Genomic DNA, 14,455 nt, shown 5'->3' on the forward strand with positions numbered 1-14,455 from the left:
TGAACTGAGAGGACTTTCTTTTTCAGGCTAAATATTCCTAGATTCATATAAACTTTTCTTACATGTTTGTTTTTTCCATAGTTGTACTGTTGTATTAGAAAAAGTAACACTCAGTACAATTTTGTTGAAAAAATTATATTGTTTTATATGTCTGTAATATAGCTCATGAGTGATCTCCATTTGCAGTTGGATTTTTTGCACATATATAGTGACATCCCATTTTTGTAAGCAAACAGATCAATCATCCCATCCACTCAGACCATACGTATCTGTGTGGAAATACATACGTGCCTAGAAGAAAAACTTGAAGTTCCCTGTCTTAATCTCTTTATGCTGCCTTTAACAGAATACCCTAGATTAGATGGTTCATAAACAACAGGAATTTATTTCTCACAGTTCTGGAGGCTGGTAATTCCAAGATCAGGGCATCAGCAAATTCATTGTCTGTTGAGGACCCACTTTCTGGTTCATAGAGAGTGTCTTTTTGCTGTGTCCTCACATGGCAAAAGGGTCAAGGGATCACTTTTATAAGAGCATTCAATCCTTTTGTGAAGGCCTCACCTTTGTTATGTAATCATTCCCCATAGGCCTCACCTCAAAATGTCATCACATTGGGTATTAGGATTTAACCTGAATTTTGTGAGACATAAATACCCGGTCTTTAGAAGTCCTGCAACTAACATTGAACAGCGATGTGTTACATTATTACCATAATGGCCTCTAGTGAATCATGCCTCCCTCTGTGTATACTCTTATGTAATGCTCTCCCTTTTCCTTAACCTCTACCCTTGCAGGTACCTGTTTTGAACAGAACCTGAGATAGCTCCACAACTAAGTTTATGACATACGTGAGAACTAGCTCTCCTTTTCTCTCATAATATGATCCCCTTGGAGAATCTTTAAAAAGTTCTATTATTTGGCCCTTTTTCTAACCTCTCCCACATGAATTCTGGGTTTACCTTGCTTGCATGATAGTAAAAAGAAACACACACACACACACACACACACACACACACAAGCAGAGACTTGAAAAGAGCTTGTGCATTGGGATTTACACTCCTGCTCTCCTGAGATCACCATTTAAAGCAGTTCAGGTTAACCTACTAAACTCTAGTAACTAGAGGATATGACCACAGGTAGCAGAGACTAGCTTTCTAAATTGAGACACCTACCCTTTAGATATCTAGCCTTAAGCAGGTTAACTATAAGCTCATAAGAGACCCCAGGAACACCTAACATAAGAAACACCCACACACACTTACGTACTTACTTAAAATGAGCCAGTGAGCTCAAGCCTGGAGCAGAGGACAGTCCTCAAAGTTAAATTAAGTTTAGAGAGTTGATTATTATGTTGGAATTGAGCATTTCAATTACTGAATGAAACTGTTTTGCAACTTAAAGTAACTGCATGACATTTTATTACCTAACTATATTTAGAAATCATGGGATCTGTCCAAGTTTAAGTAATATTTTTATAACCTTGTGTTCTTTAAGTCTTTAAATTCAACCTAAAAGTATTCTGTTTATAATATAACATGTCAGTTCTATTAAAAAAAAAAATAAGTAACTTCAAATAAAAAGACTAAATGTCTTTAATAAGCTACATTTAAAATTTGGTTAAATTGCCTTAATTTAAAACTTCATTTATAATTCTAATATATATATTTTTATTCAAAGACTTCAGATGACTGACTTAAGCAGAACTTTCTCAGTACTTAAATTTTATAAAGCCAATAAATTAAACTTAACACCAAAGCAATTCCCAAGTTGTTATAAAAATTCCAGAACTATTTCTAAACTTGGCTAAAAATTCTTTTACTTTTTAGCCAGAAGTCCTAAATGTAGAAGTTGCATGATAAATAATTTAATATTATGCGTATTATATTATTGTAACATATGGTATTTTAAATTGTCAGTCTCAGTGTGTAGCAAATTCTCTTAAACATTATAAGTACTCTAAAAATCAAATACATGTTATTCCTAGATATAATTTCAAATTATTAAAACCACAGGTTTAATTTACTTCCTTTCCTCTGTTAATTTTAAACTTTCCTATGGTGAAAACATTGAACCCAACAGCAGTTTTGTCATCTCAAGTGTTAGAAGTCAGAGACTTGATAGATATTACTTTGAGAGATTTCTGGTTTGTACACAAAACTTTATTCCTACCCAGAGGTGGATGTCCTGAGTTGTTTCGTTTTTCTGAATTGCAATTACACCCACACACACAGATTTTAGAGTAAAATAGTTCTTCACTCAGTGAATTTAAATACATCTGGTGTTCTGTTAATTAGAGTTACTCTCTTAAGGGAGACATTGGAGATAAGTTTTTGAGACCTTGACTATCTTAAAATATTTTTAATCCTACTTTCACACTTGGGAAATTCTACTTTACTAATACAGAACTTTAAGCTGGAAATTATTCTCAGAAATTTGAAATATTACTCCCTTTTTGTTTTATGGATTTTTTTTTCTCCCTAGCTTCCAGTGTTGTTGGTGGAAAAACAAGATTTGTTTGGATTCCTTATCTTTGGTATGGAACTTGCTTTCTTTCTTCCTGAAAGCTTTTAGAATCCTCTTTGTTTTCAGTGATGTAAAATTTCAGATTCTGTGCCCAGTTGATAGAAGAGAGGTGGAGGATCTCAAAATAAAAACAGACTTTTACTTAACCCTCATTGTCGGGCTTTCAGCATGCTACCTTTGTTCTCACCTGTGTTCCCTGTACCAAACATTCTGTGTTTCACCTACTAGAGAGAGGAAGTCCCTAGTCTTCTGCCTTGCTGTAGGAGAAAAGGTTACTTGGCTTTGTATCCAGTGAGAGAATGGTCTAAACTTTGCAAATTCATCTTTGCTGTTTGTTTTATTAAGATCCTTGGTGCCAGTTTTTGAGATTTATGCTGGCAGAAGTGGAGAAAACTTTCAGCTTTCTCCCTTTCAGCTTAGGATTCACTTTCCTGAGCTTTGTTGACTCACTAGTATTTTTGCCTTTCCAGCTTCCAAATTTTGCTATCATCCCCTTTCCAATTGTCTTCATTCTTGTGAATTTTTAGCTTTTTTTATTTATTGATACCTTTAGTATCATTTTTAGTACGTTCAGGAAGAAGCTGAGGCAAATAAATACCTGTTCATTCTCTCCAATCTTTAAACAAGCACCGTCAACTTTTTTTGTGTGATAATAAGTGTATACAAGTCTATACTGTTTAGAGATGGTAAGTCACTTCTGGATTAAAGAGAAGCCCTAACACAATTTTTCTTTTAATTATATTAAATTATATTTCTTCAAAAGGTACAAGTAATTTCCTTTCCTGATTATTTGATTGAATTTTGCATTTCTTTAGAAAGTAATATATTCTAAGGTTTTCCTATCTGATTCTAAAGATACTTTAATACTTTTCCATAGGTTCTTGTATAACCTTATATAAATTATCAATGTAAGAAACATCCAAACCTGTAGAGAATTTTTATATAAAAGTTTATTTGAGCCAAACTGATGATGTTGCCGGGAAGCAAGATCTCAAATGCTCCAGACAATGACAATTTTGCAATTTCTCTTATACATTTGTCATAAAGGAACAGAAGTAAGATTACATGAAGGTGGGAGAAAGCAAAGTTACCTCGGATCATCCTAGGAGGTTACTTTTGTTCACTGAACTTTTTCATCCAATGTTGTAAACAATATTATGTGCGCCCTGGAGGTTAGTTATGCCTCCAAGGAGTCTGAAAACGAGGCATTTCAAAAGTGTGCACAAAAACAATGGACAGGGTTTATTTAAGGTGCAGATTAACCTTTTATAGGCCTGGAGCATGACCCCACCATAACCTTTCCAGTTTGGAATTTATGATCAGATTACCTGTGAGGTTATTTTTGGTCAGCGAACTTGCACACACCTCCTTGTTCGTCCACAAAATCTTGCATATGATTTTAAATCTCTACCAACCCTTTCTACCGTATTCTTCCTCTTTGATCTGACCGGAACTCCTAAGATATACCTCAGGACTCAGATCATCTAGCTCTTTCAGTGATGTATTAGTTTTCTATTGCTACTGTAACAAATTATCACAAACATAATAGCTTAAAATAAGACATTATTTTCCAATTCTGTAGATGAGAAGTGCAAAATGGATCTCGCTAGACTAAAACTGAGATGTCAGTAGGGCTGTGAGTTTTTTGGAAACTAATGAAAAGTGTGTTTCTTTGTCTTTTTCAGCTACTAGAGGCTGTCATTCCTTGGCTTGTCATCTCCAGCCAGACATAATATATCACTGGGCCCTCTGCTTTTAGACTCTTAACTCCTTTTATTCATAAGGTCTCTTGCTATTGAATTGGCCCACCCAGGATAATCTCATCTCAAAATCCTCAATTTAATCACAGCTGTAAAGTCTTTTGCATGTAAGGTAACATATTCACAGGTTGATGGAATTTGGATATGGACAATTTGGGGGGCCATTATTTGGCCCTCTACAAGCGATAACACTGAAATGATGCTAATGATACTACTCAAGGAAAGTATAAAGTACCTTTCAGCCTTATTTTTATCCTAGGATTGATTCTTCACTATTTTCCAGTCCATATAGTCCTTTCTACTCTAAATCATTCTTTAAATGAATCCTTTCTAAGCAATGACTTAATTGTAGATTGTCTTGTATAAAGCTCATTCATTCTCTAGATTGATTAATGAGAAAAAAGAAAACCAGGATTTAGTTCTGGATTATAAACTCATATACCCCAAAGGCCAAGTAGATAACAAATCAATCAAATAAATCTATCTGGCTGAAAGACAATAGGACTGTGTTTAACTGCCTAGGGTAAAGGCATTCACGACAAATATTTTTGAAAGGCTTTTGATCAAACTGAGCAAGGCTGCAGGCTACAATTTGGGCCCTAATTTAGGTAATAATTTTTAGATTTATAAAATATTAAAATGTAAGCTTCCTCTACATTTCAGAAAACCCATGATTGGTGTCTTTTCAAATATTCGTTTTCTCACAAGATTCATATAGGTACGGCTAGAGCATATCCTACTAGTTTTTTTAGTGTTATCTTTATATATATATATATATATATATATATATATATATATATATATATATATATATTCCCAGGTAACCTGACCTGCGACAGTTACTAAGGAGTTCACTATCTTATTAGCTAGAGAGATACATCCAAAGATTAAATGAGATAAAGGACTGTAATAGAAGTTTGAAAACACAACTGAGGGAGCAATTAATTCTTAGGAATAAAGGAGAGGTAATCAGTTAATCCTTCTTGGGGGGGTGGTGATATTTGAGCTGAGCCTCGAAGAATTACTTCTCTGGAAGAATTAGCATTTAATATTTATTTTACTTATCCTTCATTAAATTTATTTATTTCAAAAAAAACCATGTTGCTTATTTCATTTTATCTTCACAATTTTTTTTCTGCAGATTTTGTGTACAAGTGCTTATGGCAAAGATGGCTGATATTAACCTCAAAGAAGTAACCTTAATAGTAGGTGTGGTTACTGCCTGCTATTGGAACAGCCTCTTTTGTGGTTTTGTTTTTGATGATGTTTCAGCAATACTAGATAATAAAGATCTGCATCCATCTACACCTTTAAAAACTTTATTTCAGAATGATTTCTGGGGAACCCCTATGTCTGAGGTAAGTAATTATGTATTACTTACATGAATCTCAGATTTTAAAATATTTTGGTAGTTTATTACTCCTTATTCTCTGTCAACCATGTCATCATAGCAATTAATGGATTTTCTCCACAAAATTTTATGAGCTATAACATGTTTGTAATATATTAGCTAGGGAGTTGAAGATTATCTTCTTTAAAGTAGTACTTGTTTTTCCCTTAGCTACATACCTTTACTTAATCTTTTTAACATGTATGTGTGAAAAGCAAATGTGTTAGGGAAACAATAGATGCAATACAAGTCTTTTTCTTGCTAAGTGACTTTATTTCTCTTTTTTGTCTCTTGTGAGTGAGGCAAAAGAGATGACTACTTGTGGTAGATTTAACCATTTAAAAATACACATAACCTTAATATGAGTTAGACTTTAAGGGTAAAATTTATAAGTAAACATATCTCCAATTTTTCTGCAGGAAAAAAAGTGATTTATTATAAATTTTAAATGTGTCATATCTCTTACCTAATAGTTATTTTGATTTTATATTGAGAACTCAGTATAAAATATTGTATTTTGAAGGTCAGAGTTAAACTGAGATTAAATCTTTGTCAGTTTGGGATCATATTGATTGTATTCTAATTTTAGTTCTATTATACAATAGCTGTGTGAAATAGGTGAGAATAAAGCTTTTAGATGGCATGTCACTTTCCTAATCTATAAAATAATAATACCTTGAGGATAAATAAATTGATTATCTACAGTACCCGGCACTGTTGAAACATAATATATAACATTCTCATATATTTTGACAGTCATCACTCATGGCCTATTTCCACATTTTCCAAATTTGAAAGTTTCTCAAGCATGGAAATGTAATCATTCCCCTAGTCACAAGCACATGATAAGTAGTTTTTCTTATTAAAATAAGCAGACTTTATTTTTCTGCAGCCTTACTGTTCTCACTCAATTCTAGCCTTTAAAAAAAAAATAAATCTTTTGATAACGAGAGGAAAATGTCAAATTATACATTATTTTCTAGATAATTGATTTCCCTAGACCCCTACCCTTTATCACCAGAGACCCCCAGAAATATGTGCCCATTTCCCCGTCTTATGGCAGTGTCTCTTGTGATTTTAATCATGACATTGAGATTTTGAATATTTGTATGCCATAAGGTTTCTGGGCAAGCCTGGAATTAGCACAAAGACCTAATCATTGATATCATCAAGTAATGATAGCCTGGAAGCCTGTGCAGGCATCCAAAACTTTGTAAGGATTTTTGTGCCAATGTAGCTGTTAAAGAAGGATAATATTTTATGTATTTTTCATCTGTATGTTTTATTCTTAAATTTGATTTGATTTTGTCTAAAGTAAAAAAAATTTCTGGTTATATGTAACTTCTGGTTTATTAAGAAATTCGGTACTTTATTTGAAATTTGATTTACTGCCAATAGAGACTATAGTAACAAAGATGTCTATTCTCTTATTCTTAGAAAAGTTTTGCTCTTGTATTACTTTGGGGATTTTTGGTTTAATATATTCGGATTTATGGAGGTGTTTTTTCATGAAACAACTAACAGTATTTTTTGTTTTTACTATTTAAACTGTACTAGTAAGCATTCCATTTTATTTCCAGTTGAGGGTCTAGCCAGCAGTAAGAAAATGCTTGTATTAGTAGTAATTTGGGGAGCAGGCTTTGGAGAGCATCCTATGCTCAAACTTAATGCCACTATCTTCCTACTCTTTTTTAAAATTTCTATATTTAAGAGGAATGAATAGTCAAATGCTCTTACTCTACTGTTACTTCTCTTGAACACTACATATCAGAGAGGAAGTTGCCTAGTTTTTGAACTGAAGAAATAGGAAACACAGATTATAAAACTGTCTTTTATGTTTGTGTTATTCTTGGGCATTCCTTTATTTTATTGTTATTTCTTAGCCAAATATACTTTTACTAGTAAATAAAATGATTAGTTTGTATACCCAGAAGGACCAAGATACTTCAGTAATCGATGATTGTTTTCTCCCTTAGGAGAGAAGTCACAAGTCTTATCGTCCCTTAACAGTATTGACATTTCGCCTAAATTATCTGTTTAGTGAACTGAAACCAATGTCATATCATCTCCTAAATATGATTTTTCATGCTGCAGTCAGTGTGATATTTCTTAAAGTCTGCAGACTTTTTCTGGACAACAAGAGTAGTGTGATTGCTTCTTTACTTTTTGCAGTGCACCCAGTACACACAGAAGCAGTAAGTAAAACTGTAAATTAATGTTTATTTCATCTTTTTTTTACAGTGCCGACACAATGATTATAATGGTATATATTTTTAAGAAAAATATTTAACCCTGACTTTAATCCAAATATTTGAAGACCCTAAAATTACTGTAATAAGCCTTAACTCTCCAGTGAATAGAGTCTTAACTTCCTACTACATAAAGTTTTTTAATTTAGGGGAAAAAGTATAGGTGATAAAATCAAATCAAATCAAATCTGGCAACCAAATCAAATCAAATCAAATCAAATCTGGCAACCAAATCAAAGTTGTGACACAAACAAGGAGCAAACAGCAAAGAAAATCACGTGGGATCTAGATGAACAAACCTAACAATTAGGGAGACAAATAAGAAATCACCCTGCAACAGGAGGAGGTAGAATGGGGCAAGGATGCAAGGCTGACCACCGAGCAGCTAAGAGGGACTGAGGCCATAGCAGCGGCAGCTGCAGATGCCTCTTAAAGGGGCCGCATCCACGAGCAGACTTCCACGGTGATGGAACTGCTCGCTCTGAGCACCAGAGACTTACGGGAGCGGACACTGAGTTATCGGAGTGAGGGCTTAGGCAAGACTTACTCTGTACAGAAGTGCCAGCGGTATCCATTGTTTCTCTTTGAGCCCTCCCCGCTCCCATTGTGCAAACTCAGCACCTCCATAACTGATATGGCATCAAACTGGATAACAGGTCACTCCACCCAGAGGATTCCCTGAAACTCTGGCTCCTCTAACTCATGGCCCCACCCAAGCCACATTCAGGTGTATCCTCAGGGGGCAGATGCTCTTTGCTGAGCAACACCTGTACTCACACTGTAGACAGCTGCCCTCGGTTTCTGGTATGGCCTTGTGAGACAACTGTAATCACAGCATCTGTGGATTGCTTGCTGAATCTTGACAGGTGGCCCCAGAGAGGTAGAGGCTTGGGCTAAGTTTGGCCTGCAGCTGAACCCCTCTCAGGACTGTGCCACTAGACATCGACTTCACAAATCCACACTAATAAGACCAGGAGACTTAGGAGCTTTGCTTAGTACATAGAAACAGACACAGGTAGCCAAAATGGGAAGAAAAAGAAGCAGAAACCATATGACAGAAGAGAGCAGAGATCCAGAAATAATAGAGTCAAGCAATCTGACAGATGCAGAGTTCAAAACACTGGTTATAAAGACACTCATGAACTTAGGAGAAATGTAGATGAATTCAGTGAGAACTTTAGCAAAGAGATAAAAAACAAAAATGGAAAAGGAGGATGAAGACCCAAGATCTACAACCAAGAATAATTTATCCAGCAAAGTTAGCATTTAGAGTTTAAGGACAATAAAGAGCTTCCCAGACAAAAATAGCTAAAGGAATTTATCACCACTAAGCTAGACAGGAAATGTTGGAGGGACCTCTTTAAGAAGAAAAAAACATGTATCAAAAACAGGAATAAAGAATAGTAACCACTACATTCCTATCAATAAGTACCTTAAATGGAAATGAATTAAGTGTTCCAACCAAAAGATAGAGTGGCTGAAAGGATTAAACAAGACCCCTACATATGAAAAGGAAGGGGATGGAAAAAGATATTGCTTTGATGAACCTAGAAGGTATTTAAGTCAGAGAAAGATAAACACTATATGATTTCACTTATATGCAGAATCTAAGGGATAAAAAGAACAAACTAATCAAAAACAGACTCACAAATATAGTGGACAATTTGGTGCCGGACAGAGGGGAGGGGGCTTTGGGGGCCTAGAAGAATGGGGTAAGGGGTTAAAGAAGTACAGAGTAGTAGCTCATGATGGTCATGGGGATGGGGCATAGCCTAGGGAATGCAGTTAGCGTTAATATGTTGGTTAGGTGGAGGGTTGGGAGAGAGGGAGCAATTGGGATCATTTTACAAACTATATAGATGTCTAAACAGTGTACTGTATACTTGAAACTAATTAAAATAAAAAAATTTTTTAAAAATGGAAATTATAAAAGGGAACCAGTCAGAAATGAACACATTATCTGAGATGAAAAGTATATTAAATGGAACAAGAGTGAAGGTGATTGACATAAATAGAGAATGGGAAAGCCAAGGAAACTCAATCACAATGGCAAGAAAAAAGAAGCCAAGACTAAAATAATAATTTAAGGAACTTACAGGACACTATTAAAGGTAAAAATGTCATAGGGGTACCTGAAGGAAAACAAGACGTTGAAGAGCTATTTGAAGAAATGATGGAAATCTTCCCTAACCTCATGAAGGAAATAGATATAAAACCCTGGGCAGCTCTGAGAGTCCTAAAAACCAGGAACCCAAAGAGGCCCACACCAAGACACATAATTAAAATGCCAAAGGTTAAATACAATGAGAGAATCTTAAAAGCAGCAAGAGAAAAGCAGTTACGTACAAGGGAGCACTCATAAGACTGCAGCTGATTTCTCAAAAGAAACTATGTAGGACAGAAGGGCTTGGCACAAAATATTCGATGTGATGAAGACCCAGGATCTACAACCAAGAATACTTTATCCAGCAAAGATATCATTTGAATTTGAAGGACAGATAAAGAGTTTCTCAGACAAAAATAAGCTAGAGGAATTTATCAATACCAAGCTATTCAGGAAATGTTGGAAGGACTTCTTTAAGAAGAAAGAACATGTATCAAAAACAGGAATAAAGGATGGTAATAACTACATTTCTATCAACAAATACCTTAAATGGAAAAGAATTAAGTGCTCCAACCAAAAGAGTGGCTGAAAGGATAAGAAAATAGGACTGCTACATATGCTGCCTACAAGAGACTCACTTTGGATTAAAAAACACAGACTAAAAAGAAGGGAATGGAGAAAGTGCCTTGATGAACCTAGAGGGTATTGCAGTGAACGAAATGGGTTGGGTAGTATCGCATGATTCCACGTACATGTGGAATCTAAAGGACAAAATCAACAATAACAAACGGAAATTCATAGATACAGAGAATATTTTGAGGGCTACTAGATGGGAAGGGGATGGGGAAGACGGGGAAAAAAGGCAAAGGGATTAAGAGGTACAAAAGGATAGTTGCATAATAGGCATGGAGATGTAGAGTGTAGCATGGGGAAGATGGCTAATTAATAAATACGTAAGGGGGAAGAGGGGTACTAGATTTAGTGGGGTGATCACTTTGCGAATTATGTGGATCTCTGATCACTATGCTATAGAAAAAACTGACATATTACATGCCAAATATAATTGAGAAAAAAACTAATTGAATTGTACATGTAAATACAAGCAACTAATTGTCTATTATATTTCAATAAGACAGGAAAAAAAATTCAAGTATACTTCCTAGAACCTCCAGGATCTAAAATTTTGTATTAATGATTCTTGGTTAAGTAAATGATAACTTTTAGAATTAAAAAAAATTAATTTAAAAGTTTGAAATATAAACATTTCTTATTCAAGAACATATGATGAGTATTAGCATTAGTAATGTAACATGTAAATGAATACAGTTCTATCCTTTGCTAATTATTTCATGCATGTAGATTTTAAATATTTGTCAGTTTGGCCTTGTTTGTGTTTCAGAGGACAGAAAATAATAAGGCGAGTTTAAGTAAGGGATGAAAATATATCAAAATATTTGCAAACATGAACAGACATCCTAACAAATGATGATATTCAGTAGTTTCATACTGTCATTTCCATGTGTTTCAAAATTGTGAACTGTCTCTGCTGTTGCCATGTGTTGGTCAGCCCCTACCTACCAAGTCATACTCAAACTCTTTTTCCTATTAATCTGGAAACTCCAGAATTGCCTCTTAGCAGGACAAAGAAGACTCTGTTCAATTATTTCATTTTGGTTGAAACCAAAAGATTATGTTTAAAGTGTGTGTGTGTGTGTGTGTGTGTGTGTGTGTGTGTGTGTGTGTGTGTGTGTGGGGATGGGTTGGAGGGAGATTGTGTGTCTCTGCCACTACTTGAACCTTTTGTGGTGTCTAGCTAGACAGGCTTTTTTCCATAAACTTAGAAAAATGATAGGTTGCTTTAAATTTTGCAGTGAATTCAGAATATTTTAAGGGAGAGGCTTGGTGTTTTATATTTAAATTTCTAGAATTTAAACGGACTTTCAACATTATCTTTTTAAATTTGAATTTGCAGGTTTATTATGAGATGTAACTTAATAGTACCTCGTATATTAAGAACACTTGTATTTTAAGAGAATATGTAACAAGTATTTAGTTTTTTTCTTATTTTATATTAAGAACTATTCTAAACATTGTACAATAATTATATAATATTACAGGGGATCTCTGTACCCTTTTTGCAACTTCTTGTGTATGTAACTACTTCAAAATAGTAGTGCTAATAAAAGAACTGAATCTCTGATAAATTTATTTTTATGGAAGATCTACAAATTCACCACATGAGGGCACTCAAAGAATGTCTAAGAAAAATGTACAGTTGAAAAGTTATAGCAATTTAGTTTCTAGTTAAAGTGCTGTTGCTATTATATATAGTTAAATTTTCAAGATGCTCTTCATTAATGTGACCTCCACTCCTTTCCTTTCCTAGGTAACAGGTGTTGTGGGAAGAGCAGAACTTTTGTCATCTATCTTTTTTCTAGCTGCATTTTTGTCATATACCAAATCAAAAGGACCAGATAATTCCATAGGTAAATATCTAGTATTTAATTTTTTTCTATAGCTGTAAAACTTGATCAAGTAATTTTATTTACTTTTAGTGCATCTAAGTAACATGCTACACTTGCGGTTTGTCTTTACATATTATACTACGTTAGCATGTATGGACTTATGAAAGTATGCAATGTCATTAAAATTTTTTGAGTATAGTCTATATTTTATCATGACTATCAAAATTTTTATGATCTAACTTTTTAAAAATTACCCTAGAACATAGGATTTTTAGAGTCATTCTTAGTTCCATCAGCTATTACCTATAAATGATACAAGTACCAATACTTTAGTTGTCTTTCTGTGGATAAATAACATCTCTGAAGGCTGTGAATTATATTGTTTAAGCAAAATTAAAAGGTCAGTCCACCATTCCTCTGCATTTAGATGGGATGTGTGTGTACAAATGACTGCCTAAGAGTGGTTGGCCAATTTGTACCTTTTAAAATAAAACCTACTTTTTAACTCAGTGAACCTTGTGAAATGCTCTGATTTAACCACATGGACACTCAGAAGCTAGTGTAGCTGCAGATTCTACAATAAAGGAGCAGACAGTGATCTATCCAAGGCAGTCTGGATTGGCTAGAGCAGAAGTTAAATTTTTTCTCACTCTTCTGCTTTAGATGCAGTCTTTCATAATACCCCCACAGACACATTTAAGATAACCTTCAATGTCCAAGAATTAGTGTTTTGAGTTGTGTTTTTTGTTTTGTTTTGTTTTGTTTTTAATATCTTTGAAGCCACAGTTCCTCTCGATCTTCGAGGGTTGATTTTTGGGAAAGGAGCCAGTGGATCATGCTGGTTCACCACTTCACCAAAACAAAAACCAAATATGTTACTTTCTTTCCCCTTTAACCTGCGTTTCTCAAAAGACTCATTTCTAACCTGAAAATACATGATTTACATATTTCTTTTTCTTATTGTTTCTTCTTTCGCAATAGAATATAACCTTCATTTAGGTAGATAACTTTCTCTCCATTTCCTAGAATGGTTCCTGGTACATAGTACGTGTTCAGTATATATTTGTTGAGGAAATGGTCAAGTACATAAATGTATTATATTTTAAATTCTAATTGAAAAGGTGCTGAAACCTGCTTTGGACCTCTCTATCCTCTTAACACTTATGCTGCTTCTTATTCCACATTACATAATTTTATGCTTGAGACTACAGATAGTTTCATCATCATCTTTATGTCCCCCGTCTGTCTAATGTATGTTGTACTATGCAGTGATTTTTACTTTGTAATTATTTAATCACTTTAAATTCCAAGTTATTCATTCTCCTGTCTTTTTTATAAGCATGATCCATCTCAGGGCCTTTGCAGTTGCTTTTCCATTACTTTGGGTTTCTGCTCAAATGTCATGAGCACCACTTTTCTCCCTCACTCGTTTTTATTTCTCTTCATCTTATATTTTTCTCTGTAACGCTTAGGTCACTGTTTGACAAAATATATCTTTACTTGTTTATCATCACTCTCCATCACAAAATATAGTAGATACTTAAAATAACTATTTGAATACATGATTGCTGAAAGTATGTTATCTTTACACATGTAAAATTAGTAACCTATACTTTGAAATTGGATTTGATTTTAATGATTGAAATAACTGTACTTAGAGATTTTTTTGTTTGGTTAACTTATTTAGCAGAGGTATTTGGACAAAATCACGCATGGTAACTTTAACTGCAGAGATCCGATTATAAAAATCAATTTATAACTAAGAATTGAAGAACTGAAGTAACTGGTTTCAGTAAAGCTTTGCCTTTATTAGAGCTATTAGTTGCTGAGATTGAATCCAACATTATGGAAGGCAACCATTTGCTTTCTCTTCCTTGTAGTGGAAATATAAATTAGGATGATTCTCTGAATTTAGTATGAAAAGAACCAAGTTCAGGTCATAGTCTCTTTATGGTTCACAACTA

The 14,455-nt window shown here is 34.2% G+C and overlaps 1 protein-coding gene across 3 annotated transcripts in view; it reads left to right on the forward strand.

The window, feature by feature from the left end:
* TMTC3 (transmembrane O-mannosyltransferase targeting cadherins 3) overlaps positions 1-14,455 on the forward strand; it is a 50,370-nt gene that overhangs the window by 2,647 nt on the left and 33,268 nt on the right. Inside the window, exons 2-5 of one of the 3 annotated variants that reach the window (XM_039869004.1) lie at positions 2,482-2,533; positions 5,425-5,641; positions 7,650-7,868; positions 12,413-12,512. In XM_039869004.1, the coding sequence (XP_039724938.1) occupies positions 5,444-5,641; positions 7,650-7,868; positions 12,413-12,512 (517 nt within the window). In that variant the 5' untranslated portion in view covers positions 2,482-2,533; positions 5,425-5,443. The remainder of the gene's footprint in view (positions 1-2,481; positions 2,534-5,424; positions 5,642-7,649; positions 7,869-12,412; positions 12,513-14,455) is intronic. The other 2 variants (XM_039869005.1, XM_039869006.1) reach the window with 2 other exon arrangements.

Source organism: Pteropus medius, unplaced genomic scaffold (genome assembly GCF_902729225.1).
Source record: "Pteropus medius unplaced genomic scaffold, Ma_sr-lr_union100, whole genome shotgun sequence".
Taxonomy (NCBI): Eukaryota; Metazoa; Chordata; class Mammalia; order Chiroptera; family Pteropodidae; genus Pteropus; species Pteropus medius.